The 25,435-nt window shown below is 42.8% G+C and overlaps 1 protein-coding gene across 2 annotated transcripts in view; it reads left to right on the top strand.

Moving 5' to 3' along the window:
• The window catches only part of nectin3a (nectin cell adhesion molecule 3a), a 33,893-nt gene extending 12,386 nt beyond the window's left edge, over window positions 1-21,507 (top strand). The window contains exons 2-6 of one of the 2 annotated variants that reach the window (XM_026192113.1): window positions 9,800-10,147; window positions 13,732-14,031; window positions 15,985-16,102; window positions 17,372-17,523; window positions 19,844-21,507. In XM_026192113.1, the coding sequence (XP_026047898.1) occupies window positions 9,800-10,147; window positions 13,732-14,031; window positions 15,985-16,102; window positions 17,372-17,523; window positions 19,844-20,499 (1,574 nt within the window). In that variant the 3' untranslated portion in view covers window positions 20,500-21,507. Of the gene's footprint in view, window positions 1-9,796; window positions 10,148-13,731; window positions 14,032-15,984; window positions 16,103-17,371; window positions 17,524-19,843 lie in introns of both variants that reach the window. The other variant, XM_026192112.1, reaches the window with a different exon arrangement.
• The last annotated feature ends 3,928 nt before the right edge of the window (window positions 21,508-25,435 follow it).

Here is a 25,435-nt window from a genome sequence, read left to right as displayed (position 1 = left end):
AACATGTTTATGTTTCTCTGCATCGTAGGTATTAGATTGGTGTAGTTTTGCAGTGAAACTATGTTGTATCCCATGCTATTGAGGCAGGTTTCTGGAAGTTGGTTGTAGAGAAAATCACAGACAACTAAAACAAGATTTTACTTCAGATTGTGACATATGGATTGGGTGAAAATTGATTTGGTGGCAAAAATATTGGAAGAAAATAACACAAATTAAAAAGTGCAAAGTTGTGACCCATGCCATTGTACTTTAAAGGTCTTTAACTGACAAAGGATTTGTTAAATGTACTGAAGTTGTATAAAAATATAGACCGGTTTAAATGGAAAGCATTTTTTTTTCTAATTTAACTCACATGTCTTTTTTGCCTTCTTAGATCAGCTGTGACTTTTGTAAATAGCCTTCTCTGTTCTTTTCCACATGCATGGAAAAATAACATTTCCACCCATCTTTGGGTCATCTAGCAAATTTGCACGCACATACTAAAGTACCGCAAACCCCCACAGCAAACAATAACAAATCCCACACAGTAGGACAGGACACTGTAGGAATGTTTATCTTCCACTATGTACCAAGCAACACAATGCCCTTCACAGGTCCTACGGCACAGCTATAGTTGACTCTGATGAGAGTTTGCTTTCTGTCATGACACTCTGTATGCCTACATTATTGATCTTTTTTCTTTTAAGCTCCGATCTTTAATCAAATGTGACTCAGATGTGAAGGACACACAAGTCTGCATTGCTATGGGGGAGCAAAGAGAAAGAGGTTTTTAAGAGGACAGTGACATGTGAAAGAGGCCTGACCTGCCCCTTTTTTAAAGGCCTGTCAGCCTGTATTTGTCTATGTCATGAATTAGACCCCTGAAAAAAACTCACACCCTCACAGGATATAATACTCGGAAGGAAGGAAGAGGGGGGGTTCACACTGCACAAATATTTCTAACAATAAAAGCATACTATTCACCAATGCGCCACTTGGCCGATCCTGTTTCTAACTGATTAAGGAAGAGTTATAGGTGCCGCAAGAATGAAGAAAAGATGTGGGGGCCTGTGTTTGGCATATAGGCATTGTCTAATGATTTATTTTTCCTTGCTACTACTTTAGAAGCTAACAATACTAAGTGGTTCTGCACTGCCAGTTCACTTTATTATATTAGTGGTGTTTAAAGTCATAGATGTCTCTCAAATAGAGGACCTGGTACAATGTCTGCGAAAACAATTCCCATGTCCACTTAAATATTAGCGGATAATTATTTTCTGAATTATATTCTGACCTGCTTTTTGTGTGATATTGGCAGTGTGTGCAAATGAAATTATCAAATGAATGTTAATGAACATTTTTACAATGTGACCTTGATCATCAGAAGGAAGTTTTAATAGTAGGCCAATGGTTCTGTTGGCTTATACGAGAGGGAGAGAGTGTCTGTAAGGAGTATAAATTACTGCACTCATTAAACGGTAATGAAACACTGCCCTTCAACCCACCTACCTCCTACACTCACTTAAAAATCACTGAACCAGGAAAGGGAGCAAGCTGTAGGCTAACAAACTGGAGAGGAGCATGACAGGGATAACCTTTACCTTCAGAATGATCATTTTTCCCACTTCGTTCAGAACAGCTTCAGATATCTACTGTGATGTTATTAGAGTGTAGTCAGGTTCACAGACATATTTTCATTTATAAGCCAAACTGATTTGTTCGATAAGTTCGATAAGATTTTTTCTTAGACCTGGTATTCTGAGGGTTTTCCATTGACATGTTTCATATGCTCCTCCTTGAATCGCTACCTTATCGTGGTGGAGGGGTTTGTCCCAGGGATCCCAGGGGCTATGTTGTCTGGGGGTTTTTGTCCCCTGGTAGGGTCTCCCATGGCAAATTGGTCCTGGGTGAGGGACCAGACAAAGAGCGATTCAGAAGACCCTTATGAAAAGGATATCGAGGGAACAGTTTACCCTGCCCGGGATAGGGTTACCGGGGCCCCGCCCTGGAGCCAGGCCCGGCGAGGGTGCCCGAGCGTCTGGTGGCTGGGCCTTAGCCCATGGGGCCCGGCTGGGCACAGCCCGAAGAGGAGACATGGGCCCATCCTCCCGCAGGCCCACCACCCGCAGGAGGCGCCATAGGGGTCGGGTGCATTGTGTGCCGGGTGGCGGCCAGGAGCGGAGGCCCTGGCGGACTGACCCCCGGCTGCCAAGACTGGCAATAGGGACATGGAATGTCACCTCTCTGGTGGGGAAGGAGCCTGAGTTAGTGCGTGAGGTTGAGAGGTACCGGCTAGATATAGTCGGGCTCACCTCTACGCATGGCTTGGGCTCTGGAACCAGTCTCCTGGAGAGGGGCTGGACTCTGTCTCAGTCTGGAGTTGCCCCTGGTGAGAGGCGGCGGGCTGGGGTGGGTATTCTAATATCCCCTCGGCTTGCTGCCGGTAAGTTGGGGTTTTTCCCGGTGGACGAGAGGGTTTGTTCCCTGCGCCTTAGGGTCGGGGAACGGGTCCTGACTGTCATCTGCGCTTATGTGCCGAGTGGCAGTTCAGAGTACCCAGCCTTCTTAGAGTCCCTGGGGGGGGTGCTGGAAGGTGCTCCACCTGGAGACTCTGTTGTCCTGCTGGGAGACTTCAATGCTCACGTGGGTAACGACAGCGAAACCTGGAGGGGCGTGATTGGGAGGAACGGCCTCCCTGATCTGAACCCGAGCGGTGCTTTGTTATTGGACTTCTGTGCTAATCACAGTTTGGCCATAACGAACACCCTGTTCGAACATAAGAGTGTCCATAAGTGCACGTGGCACCAGGACGCTCTAGGCCGTAGGTCGATGATCGATTTTGTAATCGTATCACCAGACCTGCGACCATATGTTCTGGACACTCGGGTAAAGAGAGGGGCTGAGCTGTCAACTGATCACCACCTGGTGGTGAGTTGGATCAGGTGGCGGGGGAGGACGCTGGACAGACCTGGTGCACCTAAACGCGTAGTGAGGGTGTGCTGGGAACGTCTAGCAGAGGCCCCAGTCCGCGAGATCTTCAACGCACACCTCCGGCAGAGCTTCAACAGCATTCCGAGGGAGACTGGGGACATTGAGTCCGAATGGACCATGTTCAGCGTCTCCATTGCCGAAGCTGCTGCATTGAGCTGCGGCCGCAAGGTGGTTGGTGCCTGCCGTGGTGGTAATCCCCGAACGAAATGGTGGACACCAGAGGTAAAGGGAGCCACCAGGCTGAAGAAGGAGTCCTATCGGGCTTGGTTAGCCTGTGGGACTCCGGAGGCAGCCGACAGGTATCGACAGGCCAAGTGGCGGAGGGCTTTCGCTTTGGTGGCCTCAGAATCTCATCTCTGATTTTTGCGGATGATGTGGTTCTGTTGGCTTCATCGGGTGAGGGCCTCCAGCTCGCACTGGAACGGTTCGCAGCCGAGTGTGAAGCAGCGGGAATGAGGATCAGCACCTCCAAATCTGAGGCCATGGTTCTCAGCCGGAAAAGGGTGGAGTGCCCACTTCGGGTCGGGGATGAGTTCCTGCCCCAAATGGAGGAGTTCAAGTATCTCGGGGTCTTGTTCGTGAGTGATGGGAGAAGGGAGCCGGAGATCGACAGACGGATTGGGGCTGCAGCTGCAGTAATGCGGACGCTGCACCGGTCCGTCGTGGTGAAGAGGGAGCTGAGTGTAAAAGCGAAGCTCTCAATTTACCGGTCGATCTACGTCCCTACCCTCACCTATGGCCACGAGCTGTGGGTAGTGACCGAAAGAACGAGATCGCGGATACAAGCGGCAGAAATGAGCTTCCTCCGAAGGGTGGCTGGCCTCTCCCTTAGAGATAGGGTGAGAGGTTCGGCCATCCGGGAGGGGCTCAGAGTAGAGCCGCTGCTCCTCCACATCGAAAGGAGCCAGCTGAAGTGGTTCGGGCATCTGACAAGGATGCCCCCTGGGCGCCTCCTGGGTGAGGTGTTCCAGGCATGTCCCACCAGGAGGAGGCCCCGGGGCAGACCCAGGACACGCTGGAGAGATTATATCTCTCGGCTGGCCTGGGAACGCCTTGGTATTCCCCCGGATAAGCTGGAGGAGGTGGCTGGGGAGAAGGAGGTCTGGGCCTCTTTGCTTAGGCTGCTGCCCCCGCGACCCGGCCTCGGATAAAGCGGATGACGATGGATGGATGGATGTTTCATATGTATTTCTAAACATGCCTTAAAGTTTGATGCTTGTTAAATATTAATTAAAAACAGAACACAACAAACAGAACACAAAAATGACCGAATCCCTAAATTTAGCTGAAAATGTTACAAATGGCAAGGAGCAAGCAACAGTAGGCAACTCAGCACAAACCTGCACTCAGCTTCCTTGCTCTCTGACCTCAGTAAATATTTTCCTGATGAGTTAATGACCTCAGTAACTACTTTCAAGGCTTACTGAATTTTGTATTTCATGATCTCCATTGGAGTCAAAAAGGAGGATAAAAGAAGGCCCACTGTGTAACTTTGTTTCAGTCAGATCTCCACATTACCAGTTGTGTTCACTTTCAAAAAACCACATAAGTGAGGATGGAAAGGCTCAACTTGAGATTGCCTTGTGTCTTATAAAAATTAAGATGGCAACATCCATCTTTTATGCGCAGTCTTTGGACTGTATATAAAACTGCAGGTTTGATCAATTATGTGAACTTGTTGAATTTTGTCATGTTCCTTTATGTTTATAAACTATGTAAACATTAGACAATTTTTAGCCATGTTATTGTTTCTTTTATTGTTGTAATTGCAATATGTACAAACATATTGAAACAGGGCTCTGTTGTAAATGAAACATTAGGTTTTAATAAAACCACCTGTATAAATAAAGGTTAAATACAATAAACAAAGCACATTTAAAACAACAACATTGACCAAAGTACAGGACATGAACAATAAAATAAGATATACACTCATATACATGCCAGCTCACAAGAGTAAATATATTTACAGGATTGCGAAAAATACATGGTAAATGGCCTGTATTTGTATAGTGCTTTTACTAGCCCCTAAGGACCCCAAAGCGCTTTACACATCCAGTCATCCACCCATTCACACACTGGTGATGGCAAGCTACATTGCAGCCACAGCCACCCTGGGGCGCACTGACAGAGGAAAGGCTGCCGGACACTAGCGCCACCAGGCCCTCTGACCACCACCAGCAGGCAACGGGTGAAGTGTCCAAGCCGGGGCTCGAACCAGCAACCTTCCGATTACAAGGCGAACTCCCAACTCTTGAGCCACGATCTCCCGTACAGCAGACTAAATATCTAAGCTCTCACTCCAGGATGTAAGCCAGGGAATAAAAAGTATTTTTAAAAATAAGCAATGGGGAGGCCAGCCTAACATTACTTTATCAGTATCATAAGTGTGAGATGTCAACTTAGAGAAACCCAGTATCAGCTCATGTCAAAAGTTAAAATGACCCAGCTCAGATTCATTTTCATGACCTGACATAGATCAGGATGTTTGTTCACTCTTCTGTTTTCACTGCTGAACTTCTACTGAATAGCTGTCCTATTTTCTTGCTTTGTGTTGTATTCATTCTCTGCTTAACTCAGTTTCCTCTTGCTTTTAGTCTTAAACCACACTCCCTCTTGCACAGATCCTATGTCTGCATTCTTCTCCTGTGAGGTCTTCAGATCAGTTCCTCATGAGTGCTGTTTGACACGATAATCTATGCATGGAGTTTGTCTACATGAACCTGACATATTGTCTGTTTTGTTGCTGCTCATGAATGTTGCTGGCTGTGGATCCCTCTTGTTTCACACTGCTCTGAAACGGACTGCAGGGTTCATTGGGAGGATCTCAAGCCACGAGACTGCTTCCTCAGGGGAGGTCAAGGCTGAAGCTGGGTCGGGTCTCTGATAGGTGGAGATTTTGGCTCGTCTAGTGGCCGACTTGGACTGTTTGAGTGTTGCCAGGCAAAAAGGAAGGTTTTGATTTACCATCGCGTCTTCCGAGCAGCTTGTCGCAATTAGTGATGTCAGCAGGGAAAGAAACAAATATGAGGCATTTCTTCAAAGAGCAAGCGTACTCTTCCCATGAGTTCATTCTTTCCTCGGGTTTCTGAAGAGAAAAGGGGGCAAAAGTGCAGCCTGTTTCTCTTTGGCCAAGTTAGGTTTTGCAGGTCTTCGTGATCTGCAGGCTAAGGTGTCACATTTAAACTGAACCAACTGGATTATAAAGCGTCAAAAACAGTGACAACATATAAAGTTGGACGGCATGATAAGTTTTGTTTGTATGTTTATTTCATAAGCCGTACTCTTTAGATGGATAACCAATAATAAACTTAGTGACACATCTGAGCTGTGCCTCAGCTCTGCGTTCTATTTTCTTGATTTAAACTGTATAACACTGTTTTTTAACACATTGCTTACATTTAGTTGCCTGCCGTATTTTAGACAATTTATCACAGCGCTCTAGTTTGTGAGCATTGGTTGTGTTTTTCATGGTTGCAGCTAGCAGTGCCAAGTTTCCCCACTCTCCTCCTGGCTGTAGGTATCCCATGCAGAGGCCATCTGTCTCTACTCCCCTAATGGTAAGGGTGGAGTCCTCTTTAAACACCTCCCCCACACACGCACTGCCACCACCACCCCGTTCCCTCTTATTTTCAAATGCCTACTGCAAAACAAACAGAGCATGGCATAGATGGAGTTTAGTTTCTTTGTGTGCTTTGACTGGCCTGAAAACTGACACGAGTCAGATAAACTACCTACAGTAGCAGTTGGGGTGTCGTGTCAGGTAGCAGCAGAATGTGGAGCATGTTGAAGAGAAGTTGGGTTAGAGACACGTGTCTGCATACATCAGTACAATGTCACGCATGCCAAGTATGTAAGTGTGCTGCAGGAGGGGGTTTTATCAGCCTGCCATCTACATTCTTGTTTCTGTCATAGATACGTTGTAGGTCTTGATCTCTCTGTCAAGCATTTGTCTTTTTTTCTTTCGTCAAGCCAAACAAATGAGTTGCACTAGTAAGGTGACAAAAAAGAAAACAGCTGTTGTGATGGCTCAGATGACTGTGGAGTGGAGAATGTGGCTCTGACCCTGATTCTCCCCCACACCAGTGCATCCAGAGGACTCCTATAGAAATAATGCAAACACAGGGCAACAAATGCACTGCAAAGCACATTATAGGGGAAATTGACTTTTCCAAATGTCATTTTCAGGCAGATGGCAAATAAGGCCACCTGGACTAAACAATTCAGGTTAAAAGTTTAGATGCAGTGCAGAGCTGTATTGGGTCAGTCTGCACACACAGAAAGGTTTGAAAATGTGTGTGAGGAAGAAGAAAAAAACTCAGGAAAGCCCAAATGTGACAGTACAGCACGAACCTTCACAACACAATGCAACATACATTTAAGACTGAGCAGCCATTCAAAGTATATGCCCGACTCGCACACATGTTCACACACTTATTTCTTATTTTGGAAGAGAGAAACTCAGTGTCTGTTTGTCCGTGTGTGTATGTGTGTAGTCACTGAAATTACAGGGGACGTAATGGAGCACGGGGAGCCTCAGCCTCATTGGCTGTATTCCTCAGAAACCAAGATAGCATTGCTGTGGCTTACCACTCACATTCATGCCAGCAACTCAAAATACCAGCCAGTGGACCACTTTTATAAGCTTTACTCCATACACATCCGAGACAACGGACAAAGTGGAACTTTATGGCTCCCAAATATAACTTACTCTGCAAGCATGTCAAGAAACCCAAGAAATACTGTTTGATTATTTTGAATAAAATCACCTTTTTATGTTTGATGTATGCAACTTTTTCACAAAGTTTAAGGTGGATGTATTCTGCTTTTCAACCTGAAGCAGGGCTGTAAGTCTTTGTACGACTCTGAAAAATGAGTAAACGTGCGTCAATCAATCACTCATTGGTGAGATTGTTCTAGAAAAAAAAAAAAACCAGGAAGGATTTTTTTCCATTTAGAGCACTAGCCAGAAACCTGCAATTTAAGACTTATTTCAGGTTACCTTTCCAAGATACAGCATTCATTCCCACCAAACTAGATGTTTTTGTTTGTTTTGTTTAAACACAGCCGCATGCCTGTCAGCAGTGATCTGTAAAGTGATAGGGATGAGAATCTTTGGCAATAAAAATATCCAGTTCTGATTGTTGGTGTCATGGTTTGATCAATTCAAAAAGGAGAAAGAGGATTTCTTTGTTTTGGTTCTTAGTTCTGTACACAGTAGGGTTGGCACATGTACTCTGTACTCCATAGGCTGATGTTCTTCTTTGGGGCAGCATAGTATTCTTGCATGCACCCATTGTATTATCATTATCCATCCATGCACAATGCACAATGTGTGGGGCACCCATCAGTAAAACGCTTGTATACAATGTGCCAAACTTTTGACTCCTATCATTTGCCTGCTGAGCTGCAAATGAAACTTAGCTGAGTGTTAAGTAGTGCTGATTATGTCATTTTCTGATTAAGGCGTGTTTACAGAAAATGACAGAAAATGTTGGTGGGCACGAGGCTCATTGTGACACACAACGAGCCTCGTGCCCACCAATTTCTGAAATTACCGTTAACTAGAGCCTGGTGAACTCTATCACTCTTGCAGATGCAGTAACTACATACTATTAGTAACACCAATTACAGACAAATGCAGAGAAAGCTCCTTCTGTAAAACTTATTTGTTTAGGTTATTTTTATGTAGCTTATAAATAGTATATTGTTAGTTTTTTGTTGTAAAGTTTGTGTCTATTATTTTGTAAGAAACACAATGGTGTCATCAGCATAAGGCAGTGGTCACACACTTATGGTTGGTTTGTGATGTACAACTAGGCTAATCCTAGCATACGCCTCTTTTAATAGATATTGGTCCTCATATGTGTTAAAAGGTTGTCAAATCTATCTTTTTTTCAAGATAAATCTTTTGACACATACAGATATGATACAAATGTGAAGACACAACCATTCATTTCACCAAACTGTAACTTTTTGCTGTGGTACTGTATTCGTTTTTCTGTCTACAGTATTCAGATGGTCATTAATGTTCAAAGCCAAGTTTACGGGTTGCATTTAAAAAAAAAAACTGTGGTGGGCCTTAATTCAAATTAAGGGCCTCATAAAAATAGGCAATGAAGCCATCCTCTGGCTTGCTTTGTTTCATCTCCTTCCAGTAAATTGTTTTCTTGCTTGTTTAAAAGGTACTCTGATAATTAGCAAAAGGGACAGGCTGAGTGTCCTGTGGTGAGAGTGTGTTGCTTGTTAAGAGCAACCCAGAACCCAGAAGATATTTGTTCTGCTTTTCAACCACAGGAAGAAACATGAATGAAACAAATGGCTGTTAGTGTAACCTTGGGAAAACTACTCAGAATGTTCTGATATATTGCTCCATTATGTTTGGTGCACACTGCTAACATTAGAAAATTGGTCCAACATCTCACATAAGTGGGGGAAAAAAATGTGTTGTAGTGCAGTTAGATACCACATGCCTTGTGAGTATATGCTGATGTTCTGTTTCCGAGAGTTGACACAATCCTCCAGAAAAAAATCTTCCTGAATTAGCTCATCTCAGCTACTGTTTTTCAAATTTAATATCGTCTGGTGGTGATAGTACATCTATATCAGTGTTGTTACAACTGAAAAACTGGATGAGGAGACGCAAATTGAATCTATGTGACTTCCCAGACAATTTTCTTCCACTGCTACACACCAGAGAATTAAAAAAAAATCTCTTAATCCAATGAAGTGACATTGTCATGAGAAATTCATTTTTCCCATTTTAATTATAAGCTGAAACTCTGTCTTTTGTATTTCTGAATCCCAACTCTGTTTTTTCTCTCAGCAGGTGTGAGCAGTAACCAGGTAGTTGTTCCTGAAAAAGTGAATGCAGTGCTGGGAAAGAACATCACACTGGGCTGCCGAATAGAAGTGGGTCCCAGCCTCAGCTTCACGCAGAGCTCCTGGGAGCGTCGTCTTCCTTCAGGCACTATTACCCTGGCGGTATTTAATCCCGAGTTTGGAACCTCATATTCTTCACAATATGAAAAACGTATCTCATTTGTTTCCCCTTCAATACGAGATGCCACCATTACCCTTGAAGGAGTTGACTTTACGGATATCGGGTCCTACACCTGCAAAGTGGCTACATTTCCTTTGGGCAATACACAAGCATCCACCCATGTTAATGTTTTAGGTAAAGTACTGCTTCCTCACTTCACTTCCTCACTGAGTGGTTCTTCATATTGTCCTTAAATCTCACTTTTTAATGAAGGTCATTGTTTGTTGTGATTTAGCAAAGCCTAGGTGAGCACTCAGTGTCTGCCCTGGAGGAAACAGCGGCTCCCTGAAGCAACCTAACGTTTAAATTACAGCCTGGACACATGCCATGTACATTTAAATCCCTGCAGGAATCTGAAGCTGCATAAAGGCTGCTTTGGTGTGGTCCCACCTATCTCCCTCCCCCACTGTTACTTTAAAAGAAAAGCCAATGTAACTGTTTTTATATTCACAACATTATATCCAAATGTTTCACAGAGTTTCCATGGCATCCTCTGTAAAGTCACTTAGGCCCTACATGCAAGACACAAAACGGAAACCTTCTCATTCAGCAAGCACATAAATATAATGCAGCAAGTTCAGAGTGTCCCAGCTCAATGCAACTTAGTTGCTTGCAACAACAGTTTAATTGTAGGGTGTGACACAGGGTGACTCTCATGACATTTAGTTGCGTTTTGCCAAGCTGGATTACAACTACAGTCTGCACCTCTTTCCCTCAAGGCTGTGACGATTGTTGATAGTTTTCTCTCCTTTAACCATTTGTCCATTATGTCCTTAAGTGATAATCAAAGCAAGGTTATTTGCCAGGTCACTAAACTAAAAATGAAAACTACCTGTGGATCCCTTCTGAGCTTCCAAATAAAATAAACAAAACAAAGCCGTATTATATTTTAATGGGTTTTCCCATTAGTATGTTCTTATTTTATCCAAACACAAAGCATACATTGAAAGCAGCATACGTTCCTTTACATAGAAGTTTCTCACTGTAGCCTCACTTTCCAGAGGAGCAGAAACACTGAACTTTCCCTGTGGTCAGCGTATGTTTCAAGCCCTAAATTGGTGCCGTTGCTGAGAGGAGGAGATTGCAGTGTAGGCAGCAGCAGGTTCTCATCATCCTCCAGAGACTGAAGGAGACTCTGATGTCTAATGAGCGGTACATTAAGTGCTGCTGTGACAGCCACGGTGTCTAGAACCTCACAGGGTTCAGTTACAGCTTTCTGTCTTCTCTGAACACCTTCTTGCATATTTTGTTTTTGTTTTTTGGGGGGGTGGGTGGGTCTTATATGGATGCATATATCCACACTCAAACACAAAAGCACATCCTTAGTCCTACTTTACATTTCAGATGTAATTAGGGTGTGGTGTATATTCTTTGCAGTATGATACATGTCAAGTGGAATGTAGATTATCTCACAGGGTATTTCTCTGTGAGAAGGCACATCACGATTACAACACCAAATGTCAGCAGGTTCAGAGAGGAGTGCCTTCCTCATCTCTGCTTTGTTTAGAGGTGACTTTTACAGTTTCCTCCGCCACTCTTTTGATCATGCAGCCCCACTGTCACAAGTCCAATGTGAACAACAACCACAGCAAACAAGAATTTCTGAATAAAACAAAGGTTTCTGGAGAAAACGTCATGGTTAATCCAGCATACGATTGTGTACATAATATTGGTTTTCCAGTGTAAATCAAAGTTGTTTTAGTTTCAGCTTCAGTTTGTAAGTTAACTTAAGATTCCCAGTTTTGATTCCTGTTTATACTCTGAGGTTTATGCGAAGACAGATGACTGCGTTTTCGTTCCTTTCAAGTGGACTAAAGTAAATCAATGATACTTTCAAGCCCATGAATAATGCACCAAAGTCACGACAAACTTCATAATGATCAACAGGTGCAAGAGACGTCAGGTTAATTTCAAACCTCACACAATCGTGATGCAAAACTTGCTATGAATAGTATCAGTACTGTGAGGCACAATCTCAATAATTGTATTAGCTTTCTCACGTTCTTTCATTTTATCTTTGTGTCAACAGCAACTCATAAAAAGGGCCAAAGCTTTTAAGGAACAGTTCAACAGGAAATGTTCTTTGCTATGTGAGCCAAAAGTCCTCGACATTAAACAATCGGAAAGAACCAAAGGAGGAAATTTTGACACATGACCCATTGTTTTCAGATACTTGCAGGGCAAAAGGAAAACTACTGAAAAAATAATTGGCTGTCTTTTAAACAAAACACACTAAATTACTGGCAAGATGTAAGTGTGTACTAATAAATGGTCCTGCTGATAACTCTTTAGAGGTTTAAGCTCCTCTGACTGTTCATATGGCCCAAATTGCAACTCTGTTCTTGAGAAAAGAGCCCAGCAAAGAGATGGCTTTTTCCAGTCTGTTGCCATACCCGAACTACTGCTTCAAACAGTTAATATTTCTAATTATTATTTTTTTATGCTAGATTTTACCGTAAAAATGTTCCAGTGTTTAAGTGCATGGCCATTGACCATGCTTTTAAACCTTTTCTTTATAGAGCTTTCCACTCAGCGTTTAGTCTGCATTTGTGGACAGGAAAGGGCCAGAGCAGCCAGATTGCTGAAGGGAAATCGTTACCCTTTCCCCCAACAGATTTCAACTCATCCAAAGCGTCCCCCTCCCTTTTTGACAGCAACTTCAAATTAACACCCCTGACTGATTTAGGTATTCTGATGCTTCAGCCAGCTCGCGTCCGAACACAGAGCTGCTACTGTTTATAGTCAGAGGCCTGCAAGGAGGGGCAGGGAGGAGGGAGTGAATAATGTGAGGTAGAGGACTAAGAGCAGCGTCCCCACCCCGGGACAGGAGACGCTAGGTTATTTTTGGAAAAAGGCGGTGCCGGTAGTTATTTGAATTTGTTGTTGGAACTCCTGCCTGTCTGAGGTGTCTTAAAGATGATGGTCTCGCCTTGCAGCGCTTGCCCCCGTGCACCACCTTTAAAACTGTCACCACTGTAGTAAGTGGAACAGCTGTTAGTCTTCATTTAAAAGAGGCAGCTAGGGGGGAGACGGTTCAGATTGTGCACTGCGGGACAAAGAATAAGGCAATGGTTTGTGATATGTTTATTTTGTGATAGATTAGAATAAGACAAACAGTTTTTACTGCTTTACACAACAGGTAGAGAGTTGAATTCTAGTCATGTCCCCTTCACATGGATCTGTTTTGTTTCTCTGTTGAGAAAATCCTTGTTGCGTTTAAACATTGAGTCGTTCTCAGGAAGCTGGTGTATCATTACTTCACCTCTAAAGTGCTGAGAAGAGTACGGTAACTCAGCTCCTCGTCTTCCAGTACAACAAAGTCAAATATAAACACAGCACAGTGTTGGCTGCACAGTGTTTTTCTTCAAAGTCCCATGCCTGCTTCAGGTATTGATGCACTTTTCACAGAACAGGACTAATGGAGGTTACTGCTTTGTATTACCTTCACTCAGACATACTTTATTTTTGACACACAGCAATAAAGAAGTCTCCACAGAAATGTGTACATATAATTGAATGGCGTGGTTCATTAATTTTTAAAGCATATAGGTGAAATGGAAGAAGTCAATCTGTGCTCTTTTGGCAGTTAAGTACACTGAAGCCTCCGGGCATTATTTATTCATATTCGTTCACAACGGGATCGATATTCATTTTGTAATCTTTCCCCCGTTCTGTCATTTCTTCCCCCTCCTCCTTCTCTTCACTCTCCCTTTACACAGTGGAGCCAAAAGTGTACGTGTCCGCAGGCCCCACAGCTCTGCTGGACGGTGGCAATGAGTCACTGGTGGCCACCTGCATTGCAGAGCGTGGTCTTCCTGAAGCCGAGGTTTTCTGGGAGACGGAGCTGTACGGGCGATCTGAGAAGCAGAGTCAGAATGAGGCAAACGGCATCACCACCGTACATGTGCGCTACATGTGGCAGCCACGGAGCTCCGCCCAGGGGAAGACACTCACCTGTGTGGTGAGACACCCAGCCCTGCAGACAGAGTTTCGTATACCCTACATGCTAAATGTCCAGTGTAAGTAATGAAACATAAGACCTTCCAATATAGATACCTTAGTTTTGGCTAACTGCAGATACACAGTGTGGCTGTAATACCAGTGTTGAATTAATTGGCTGTATTCCTGCTGAGGAAGAGCCAAGGAATCATCCTTGCAGGCTTAAATTAACATTGGTTTTCTAACTTTGTTTAAATAAAATGTAGCAGTTAATAAAATGTACTGATTCTGTATTAATTAGTAAAATAACAGATAAAAACAGGCTCAAGGTAAATTTAAAGCACATTATCATAGTCTTGTCTTAGCTCTGAGAGAATGTTTAGGCTGCTGTCATTTACAGCCACAAAACCATACACATGTCATGAGCTTCCAAGAGTCAGCTGAAGTGAAATAATATTAGTAAAGTTGTGTACAACACATTATGTTACCATAAAAGCGATAAAATCTACTGAACAAGCATTACACTCAGCCAATGTCCTCCTTGTGTAATTTCTCTATCACTCAACATAATACGTTTAAAGGAAGAGGAAGAGGCGCTAAAACACTGTTGTGTCAACTCACATGACCATAGATTTCAGTTAAGTAAAAAAAAATTCTCCCAACACATAAAGAAAAGCTGCTGGTATAGCTGTGTGAAATCCCTCCAAAGTGCTGATAGCTTCCTTCGTGCTATGTTATCTCTCACACTAGTTGCTGATACTGAGATACATCTACCACTTTGATCTGGCATGCACATATCAAATCTTTGCATCCTTGTTTTTAATGTCAACACTGAGGCTGCTAATACAGATAAATAAAATTATTAATCATCACTTTAAAAAATCAGCTGTCTTTAAAACAAAACAAAAGTCTCAAACACAGCTGAAAATGTATGTAGAGGTAAAAGTGTCAAATATAATCCTGCAGCCACTGCACTGAAATGCTTTTACAATATAGAACAAAATAATCATCATTATTATAACACTATATTTTTAGCCCTAAAACAACCAGTGTATTTTATCAATATTAACCCGTGCTGCTGCCTTGATTTGCAATGAGCATGCTCAGTAAATGTTTCTTCCTCGCCTATAAAAGAGCAATTTAGGAGTCGTCTTAATGTTCTAATCATTGATGCATACTTCCTTGGCGAGCAGTAACGTTACTCTGTGTTTGGACTGTGTGAGTGCAGGCTAATGAAGGTGTTTTATGAAATATTGATCAGACCTCAGCAGGAATTCAAGTAGCAGACTCGGGCTGCTGGGGGCAGCGGATGGAGACGCAGAAAAATCAAGGTTAATATGGGAAGAAAGGAGCTTCCCAGCTCAATAAATCACACCAAGTGCAGAGGCAAGGGATTCTAAGTGCAAAAGAAGCACAATTTCAACGTTGAACCGTGTGAAAAAGGGTCAGCGGACATTGTGGGCCAAGACATCTTCTTGTGCGAAATAATGAGTTCCTCATTTATCCTCCAGAGAAATCAAAATGAAAAATTGGATATCTAAGACAGTGTTTGCCATGTTTTATTACAGTGGCATGTGCTGGGCTTCATTTAGGCATCCTCCCGTCTTCCTTGATTTTTTTTTTTTTCCCCTTTGTCGTGGCGACGCAGTAGAGTGTATTATTAGCTGCAGTTCATCTGCTGTCTGAGTCTGTCATTTTCGAACTTTCCACCAACCCAGGATCATTTGTTTGTTCGCTTGGCTCGCTTTCACCAACAGATCCTGTGCCCTGTTACAGTCCTGCAAAGCCTTTTCTTTGTCGTCGTGTGCTGCTGTGCTTTATAATACGTGCTTTGTTTCCTCCGGAAAAGCTCATTTGTCATCAAGCTGCAGGGATCACAATGACTGATTGTGAAGTCCAAGTCTTTTAACTTGAAAAAGAAAAAAAGAGAATAAATGATGGTCAGTGTGACCAACCCGACTGCAGGAGGAGGTTAAAAAAAGTACAGTAAAATTGTGATTTTTAAAGATTTTTTATTGTATTTTGTTTTACAGTTGCACCAGCGGTATCCATCATGGGAATTAGCAAAAATTGGTACGCTGGCCAAGCAAATGTGAAATTAAACTGTGAAGCCAAGGCCAACCCAGCTGCGCGTCAGTTCACATGGACCAGGTCAGTATGCCTCAACAGTCTCTGATATGTGAAATACAAAAAATGCATTATATCTCTCACACACATTATTATACTGGTCAGTCAAATAGCTCAATAATTAACACAGTTACTTGCAAACTGTGAAAAGCTTACAAGTTCTTTCAGTTGTAATTCAAATGGATAAACTGACTAAATGTGGAATAAACTAAATCTGCAGTACCCAGGCAGGGGATTAATTTGGAAAGGAAAGTGCTGAAGGCAATCCAAGAGCATTATTGCAAAACAGAATGCATTAATCATTTCATCTGAGTTATCTTGTTTGCACAGCACCACCAGCTATAGATCTAAATTTGGACTTAAGGAATTCAAGGCCAGGTACTGCTTAGACTCAGCTGTTGTAACCTTTGCAGCGCTGAGTAGAGTTTGAGTGCTGTAAAAGCGACGCACTTGTCAACTCATAAACCCAAGAAAAATCTTTTGTTGTCTTAAAGCAGTCGGGAGTTTATATTCATGATCTGCACTACTGAAGAATGTAAATAATAGAAGCCAGGGGTAAATACTCTCTATGGGTCATCAAGTAAAATCTCACTCACACGGAAGTACCCTGAAACTTGTGTGTTAGCTTAGTTGATCAGTAGCTCGTCCAATACCGGGCTCAAGGGACGCTTCATTAGCAATTACGACGGGACTGATCAGCTGTTGTTTGGTTCATTTGCATATATCTAAGATGGGTTTAAACAAACCTCAGTGAAGCAATGAAGTGAAGAAGCCTCAGTCTATAAATTACCTCCAGCATAACTTTCGGGCCTGGACACTGGAGCTGTCGAATGCACTGCTGCGCCCATCGGGAAGACTCCCTGCTATAAATAAAAAGATTCCAAACAGTTCATGCATCAGAGCAGCGCTGGCCTATTGGCAGCTCTTTGTCATCATCTTGCTTTGAAAACAAGGACTATGCTCTCATTTGGGCTGACAGCCTCAGTAAAGTCTAGACAGCCAACCTCTTTTGGGCCAGACCTTGTGTTCATGCAGAAAGCTTTTTCCTCTCAACTGATGGCAGAGCAGGCAGCTCAGATTATCATGTGATCTTATAATAGTTGCACCAGGAAAACTGGACCAACAGCGCAGTGATGTCATCGCAAGTCTTGAATAGCCTTTTTCAGTTGTACATCGAAAATGATTTATCTTAAATATGAAGTAGTGATGTTTTTTTTTTCCAGTCCTGCAGGCTTTTTTCTCTGTTGTACAGCACGCTGAAATGTCTGTCTGTCATGTTTAATTTGTGTACAGGTTGGATGGCTTGATGCCTGAGGGTGTTGAGATCTCAAACAATAGCCTTGCTTTCACTCGGCCATTGGAGCGCAATGATTCTGGAGTCTATCACTGCGAAGTGACGAATGACATCGGTACCAGCAGTCAGGTTGTGAACATCTGGGTACAAGGTATTTTTTCTCCCTTTTCTCTCTCTCTAGCTATTTAACAGCTCTCTTGTTGTTGTTGTTTTTTTTTTTCTTTTTTTGGTTTTGTTGTTTAACCATCTCCAGGGTTTTCACAAGAAAAGTTGTTTGACTAATTTAGACAACTAGTAAATTAGTTGCCAGGAAGGTCCCTAAAAATAAATCAAAACAGCCATTGTATTAAAACCAAGAGGGGTCAGCTTAGCCCCTGCAATCAGATTAGAGTGAAAATCCTGATGTCATCTCAGGAAATCTTGAGAGCTTACTCACTCTGAAACTAAAATGAATAACTGCCTTTTTGCATTTTTCATGCTTTTCTCATGTAGGATTAAATTCTTTTTTAAATCAGGGCCCATATCAACACTTTTAGCAGAGCTAGGTCTTTATATACGTATAAATGCCCCTGCCCTGATCCGCTTCCACACATTCCTGGCAACAGAGGAGCACGGGGTGCAGATAGAGTATCAGTACCAAACGTTTCCAGTGTTGTGGCTTTGGCAACATTAGATGTTTCAGATAAGGAAGCGGGTGTTTACCCCTGCTTGCTCAGCAGAGTACGCACTCATGTAGCCTTTCTCTGTGTTTTGTTTGAGGTCAAGTTTCACAGCAGGACCTAGTGAATTGTGCTTGCAGATTTGCAGTACACACAAGTTTGTTTTTGTACACCATGAAATATGTTATTGAGGAGTTGTTGTTTTTTTTACAGCTGCAGTTGCACAAATTATGATCGAATTAGTCTCATTTCTGAAGTGCTCAAATGAAACTATCAAGTAGAGAAAACCTCTTAATTGTATACTGGGGTTTCCCTGCAGTTGGATTTGTTGAATGTTGTAGATCCATTGATACAATTCTTGTCATAAAACATGCAGCTCACTGAACTGCCCCCGTCTGCCATCAGGGTGCGGATCCTGAGAACTCTACATCATTTTATTTTCATTTCTCCTCTCCTTCTTTTAATCCTATTCCAAACAAAGCTACTGCTGCTTTTGGCCACGTATTCCTCTAACACACGCAGTCTTTTTGGTTTCCCATTGTCGAAAGGAGTGAGCTGGAGATGTCCCAAAAAAGTCTGTCAAGCTCCATCTGCGTACAGTCCTGGTTTGGAGTCCCGCTCCAAACAAAAGCACAGCTGACATCCTGTCCGAGATGGACTTGCGCTGAGCAATTATCTTGCTTCTCTTGTCAGATATTACAACTTGGACATGCGGCCCCTTGCCTCTCTGTCCTGTAGAGATAGTTGGGTTGAGCTCAGTGATATTTCCTCCCCACACCCTCACCCTCCCCGGAGCTGTTTGGTGTAGCTGTTTCACATTCCCAGTTGCGTACGCAGCCTTGTGGTTTTTGGCCGCTCGTCTCTCAAATGATCAGCTACATAGTTGCAGACGCTTGTAATCTGCGTGGGGTTAAAATGTGCCGCTGCAGGGTGGGATTGATGATGACTGATGAAGGAAGTGATTGCCAGTATATCGGTTCTCCAACCTTGATCTGTCTTCCTTTTCCTCTCTCCTGCTTTTGCTTTACTCCTGATCCTTCAGGCTCACACACTGTGTGTAATTGTAGGTAATTAGATTCTTACTCAGTTACCAAATCATGGAAATCATTATAGCTCTATGGGGATTCAGATTTTGATAACTAGTACTTAAGAACCTCCTGGTGATGCAGACCTTTTATTAGTGCGAGTCATATTGCTTTGTAGTCGGGCCTTTGATCTGCCTGCGCACTGATCGACAAGGAGTGTCAGACTGCTCTTCGTTTCAGAAGCTGGAGGTCATCATGGAAGCACTTATCCTGACCTTGAGCTCCAGGCAGCCCTTTCCTCTGCAGCTGTAGCAGAGAGCAAATCAGATGCAGGAACCGCACATCGATCAGTGTTTCAGCTTCTCACATGACTTCCCCACAGCAGAGTTTAGAGGGGAAAAAAGAGGGGAGAGCTAATCACACTTTCTCTGATGCGTAGGAGTGCACGTGCTCCGATCCCTCTCCGTCTCACTGTCATGTTCACGCACACATTGACATTTAACACTTAACCTCTTTCTGCCCTGCTTATTTCCCCCCGTTTTGCTCTACAGCACAGCTTTCAGCAGGCTCTCTCTCTCTCTCTCTCTCTCTCTCTCTCTCTCTCTCTCTCTCTCAAGAGAGGCATGTGTCTGTGCAGTGTTGGTATAAATTGATCTAAAAACCATTCGCACTTGCTTTGTTACAGAACATAAAGTGTAGTCTTTCTTCCTTTCAGTTTTATGATTTGTCTCTCCATCTGCTGTCTTTCCTCTCTGGTTTAAATCATTTCATCACATTTGCTCTGCAGATCCTCCCCCCACCACCGCAGCCGCCAGCACCACTGCCTCTGTCCTCCACGACACCCCTGGAACCGGCACTGCTGTGGACCGGCGGAGATCCCCGTTCACCTCCCCCACCTTGGCGTCCTTACACGACAGCAGCCTGGGTACTATAGTTGGTGGGGCAGTGGGAGGAGTTCTCTTCCTGATCCTCTTGCTGATCCTTGGCGGGGCTTGCTATATGCACCAACGTCGAACCTTCAGAGGGGACTACTACACCAAACAGTATTTGGGACCCTCCGACATGCAGAAGGAATCTCAGCTGGACGTGCTGCAGCCGCACGAGCTGCAAGAGGTCTACGGGGACAAAACGAGCAAAGGTAGCCAGGATCTGAAACCCAAATTGGGTGGGGATATCATTTACCCCGACTACACACCTGAGCGCAAAGACAGGGACGACTGGGTCGACAGGGGAGATGCCAACAGGGGTTTCAAGGAGGGAAACTACTACCCAGATCACTACAACAGCCAAAACATGCACCCCTGCGGGCCTCCTGTGCACAGCCCCATAGTCAACAACGGCTCCCCCTATCTCCCGGAGGACTGCTATGACAATGGTACAGACAGCGACTACGTGTCCCACATGGACGGATCTGTGATTTCACGCAGGGAGTGGTATGTTTGAAGAAACAAGCAAATGGAGGGGGAGAAATGGACAGCTGACTGAGAATAATTTGACAAATGACAGATTTAAATATCATTAAAAGCTGTGTCATTTCAGTTAAAGGATAAAAGAACATTTCTCAGCTCAGTCTCACAATGAGCTCTTTGAACAATACTGCTCTGCCTTGATTTTAACCACTTAAACCTTAAGGACATGGACATGGATTGCGTTTCACTTTTGTGGCATTTCAAGGAGCTGCAAATATGCTGGAGCGCCTCGGTGATATTATCTGTGTAGGTTTAAGAGGCTTCAGCGTACAGTGACGTTTCATCTGATGTGAATGAGGTTTTTCGTTCTCGTGTTTGCTACCTGTCTTTGTCGCAGGTCACATGTCAGGTGTTCAAAGCCTTGTCAGTGAAGTATTTATTGCCCTGACTGACTGAGCTCTGCTCCCATTAAATTCTGTGGCATTAAAAAAAATGATCTCATGATTGCTTACAGCCTTTTCGTACAGGCGAGCTGTTTATCATGACCGCGATCAGTATTTCTAGCAAATTATATTGCATGGTTTTGTTTTGGGTTTTTTGTTTTCCAAAGTATGTTTGTAAGTGAAAGGGAAAGTCGTGTTTAAAAGGGAGAATTACACAGGCATTGTACCAAAGGAAAGAAAGCTGACTTTACATAGACGCTGCCCCCGTGCACAGCTCTTCTGTGGCTTTTGTCATTTCACAGCATCTCCTGGAACTTTGTTATACTATGGAAAACCTGAGCGCAGTCACACTTTGTGGATATAGTTTTACTTTCAGCTCCAATTATTTTATTTTGTTATATAGTTGTTGTTTGTAAAATGCCAGGCCTGGTTGATTTGAAAACACCCATGGATTTGAAGTCACAGCAGCTATGTACAAAGCAAAAGGGGCTAGTAAACCGCTCAACTCAACACCTGATCTGATAAAACTGCGAATGGAAAAAAAAAAATCAGTCATTGCTATCTGCCATGGTTTTTTGGAAGACGATTTCTTTAAATGTGAGACAGCAGAAAATGTTTGACACTTTAGGTTAGCAGCACAGTAATAGCAGACTAATTAAAAACTATAATCAGTGAATGTAGCTACTTCGAATGGCTAATCCAGAAAAAGCGCAGACCCTAAGTAGAATTAAAACATTTGCTTTGATATTAACTTACTCATTTTACTCAGTGGAGAAATGTGTTAATTCAGTCACATTCATGCAGTGAAAAGCACAACTCTGTTATTACAGTTGTGAGCAAACATCAAAAGAAGCCACCCGGGCCTTGGCCTTCCCCACTTAGCCATGATAACAGGCTGTGATGCTGTCTTTTCCATTTTCCCTCCTCACTATCCTCGGATTTCTGTCGGTAAGACCAACACCAATAGGGTTTTTTTTTTTTAAACTTCACTTCAAAGTAATGTGTTATAAATACCAGATGTGACTGTAACGGCTGTCATCATCTAACATTACGCGGCTCCATAAACCACCAACAGTTTCACTGCTCCCGCTCGACACTCTAGTGTCGTGATTCATTATTGTAAATAAGCAACAAATGGAGAAGGAGTACTAATAAACTGATCCTTCAGTTTCAGATTGGATGTGTTTGTTTAAAGTGTGATTGTTTGAGTAGCTTGGAAACGTCGCGAGCAGTTGACGTCACTACTGTACAGGCCCTAATGCTGGGGTTTGGCTCCTCCGAGGATACGCAGCAATCATGGAAACGGGAAACTTAATCCATGAATGAAAAAATCAGAACCATGTAGGTTAAAGCTGTCTCTGCAATGGCTCCCCAAGGGAAATATATATATTTTCTTCTTTTTTCCTACAAACAACAAAAAACTTGGAACAAACCCCAGGAATATTAAGTTAAAGCTAAAAAGTCGACATCATCAGTGATCTCATCTGTTCCTGCTTGATTTGACCTCAGCCATTTGTTTCCTCAGGAATGATACATGAATCAAAGTGACCTATGCTAAGTCTCGCATGAATGGGAAAACGTACCCTTTTGGAAACGCACCACTTTAGTCAGCTTGTGTGTTACAGCTAGAGAAAAGTCTATGAATATGTATTAAAGTCAGATCAGGACAGGAGGTCAGGTGTATTTATTATTATGAGGTTTAATAGATTTTGGACGCACTTAAAAAAACCAAAAATATTTCTCCGCCCTTGATTTCTCATGCCAGAGCTTTGGTTGAAGGTTTAGAAGCTGAGAATAAACTACTTTAATCTCTTCAGCTCGCTCTCACTCTCATCGCCAAAACACACACACCCGCCCGCCACGCATCTGCCACTGCAGCCCACATTCAAGGAGCAGTCCTTGCCTCAGACTTCAGGCTTTTTAATTAACTTTTATTTTTTTCCCCCCGTCATCACACTCGGCGACAGAAGTGCCCGGGCTCTCTGATATATAGCACGTCCATGTCTGCATGTGCGTTTTGTTTCTTTTTTTTTTTCTATGGCCGATGATTCATAGCTGTCTGCTTCAGTTTCTTATTCAGTCTCAGCTACATCTCAGAAAGACAAAAATGAGCTGGAGTGATGAATGTTTTTTTTGTTTGTTTTTGTAGTTGTTTGCATGTAAATGAAACTATTTGCTTTTTATTTCTCATCACAAATGTTTCTATACGTGTACATATTGGGATTAGGTTTCGTTTAGGATTAGCTGTTCTCTCGGTTCGGTTTAAATGTTGGTGTACAGTTTGTTCTGGATTCCCCTACTGAATAGTTGGTGCCTTAAATGGGCTGAGCAATGCACAAGCTTAGGAACTTAAAACTATTAATATCATTAAAGAGGAGGACCGACTGGTTCTTTAATATGTATTTCATCTCCATATTTAAGATTTGCTGTTATCAAAGCATTAGAGTTGACAAAAGGTTGATTGTCATGCCTTATACGTTTTAAAAGAAGGACACATGTAACAAGTTGGTTACTGAGAGAATTGCAATAAGCAAAGTTTCACTGGGAATTTAGTCAAGCCAGATTCATAGAAAATATTATTGTCCTGTAAATATGCTGGCTTTTTTTATCATTATTATTATTATTATTGAAGAATCTTATTTTTTGTATGAGGTCTGTAATTTTCTGAGTATTAGTTTATCTTTCGAGCATTGAGGAGCTTGTCTCATGATAACATAGGCGGCGATCCTGTTTTCACTGCATTTTGTATTTGTTCTTGAGAGTTTGTGACCAATTATTTTGTACATTGTCATTTGAATGATTGATGTCTCACATGAATCGGAGATGGAAGTTTGATAGATTGTATTATGTTCCTTTGTTTGCAATAAAAACCACCATTATTGCACTCAGTTGTGTCCTGGGATTCTGTTTTTGCAAAGGATTTTAAATTCTTTTACTTTAATTATCTTGCATAGAGGTTTCCCTTATCAAATTAAAGCCTGTCAGTAAGACACAAGACTAGTACAATAGCCTTGCAAACCTTACAGTTAAGTCCGATTGAGATGTGATGGGCATGCAGACTTTCAGCTTTAATTCAGTAGTTTCACAAAAATGTTGCAGTATGTTGGCTACACCAAAAGTTTAAAGGTTTCTTTAGCTTTTTTTAGTCTAATTATGGCTTATTTCACTTGCATCAAGTTTGGAGCTCATATTGAAAATTCTTGTTAAAAGATAACAAATGCAAGTTCAACAGTTCTTAATGTCTTGATGCATGCTCAATCATCCAGGTACGTAAATCCCAAAAGGTTGATTCTGTCCATCTGGACGTAGTGTTCTCAATGGGAGAAACGCTTCGTCACTCATCCAAGTGACTTCTTCAGTCTCAGCTGACTGCAGGTTTCCCCAACAAGAAGGCCCTGAGTAAATGTGGTTGTCCCAGCTGGACATTGTCAAAGCTGGGAAGGCACCTAAAGAAACCTCCAGCCGATCCAGGAGAGAAGAACAACTGCTGCCTAAGCAAAAATCCATAGTGATCACCTATGTGTCAGGAATATCGGAACAGCTGAGACGCATTTTTTCTAAACACAGTCTCTGTGGCTTTTAAACCCCAAAACAGGCTGGGCCCAAAAAGTCGTCCACCCCAAGGATCGGGTCCCCAGACACAATCAGAGTAACATAGTGTACGCCGTTAAGTGCCAGGAGGATTGCCAGGATTTATACATCAGGGAAACCAAACAATCTCTCGTGAAGCGGATGGCACAACACAGAAGAGCTACCTCATCAGACCAGGACTCTGCAGTCTATTTACACCTACAGGCCAGTGGACCCTCTTTCAATGATGAGGATGTACACAGAGGACAGAGAGGATCGCTAGTTTGAGCGCGGAGTTAAGGAGGCCATTTACGTGAAAAGGGAAAGACCATCTCTGAAAAGCATAGTAATGATCAAGGAACTGACCTCACAGGCCATTGCTCATTCAGTGGGCTGGTTTCAATTATTGTGCAAATGTACTGTTTACAAGGTTGGGGAAACCTGCAGTCAGCTGAGACTGAAGAAGTCACTTGGATGAGTGACGAAACGTTTCTCCCATTGAAAACGCTACGTCCAGATGAACAGAATCAACCTTTTCGTTCTTCTTAATCTGTCATAAAATAAAGTGCTAACAGTGTTCACCTGATTATGTAACTACATGTCAATAAACTGTCCAATTAATTCTGATCTGAAAGTACGGGTCCAGTGAGCTTGTGATCTCATTCATTGCCTTTGAAATAGCTCCTTTAAGAATAGGGACGAGGTCTGCGACCACTTGCAGTCAGTTGAGGTTAAGCGGTCAATTGCATGCAATCTGTTTGCAATGAATCAGAAATTTGTAAATCCACTGCTGGCTACAGACACAGAATTCACACTCACTTCTTAGATTCGGACTGACTGATTGATTGAAATATGCCTGTGCTTATAAATTAAACAGCAACCTTTGCAATCGGTCTGTCTGTGTGATTGCAGTCAGTGTGAGTCAGACTGGAGCTGTTTGGAAACAGGTCCTAACAG

The sequence above is a fragment of the Astatotilapia calliptera genome, chromosome 14, assembly GCF_900246225.1.
Source record: "Astatotilapia calliptera chromosome 14, fAstCal1.2, whole genome shotgun sequence".
Classification (NCBI taxonomy): Eukaryota; Metazoa; Chordata; class Actinopteri; order Cichliformes; family Cichlidae; genus Astatotilapia; species Astatotilapia calliptera.
The sequence above is the reverse complement of the archived record's forward strand: the minus strand, read 5'-3'. Positions and strand labels throughout refer to the sequence as shown.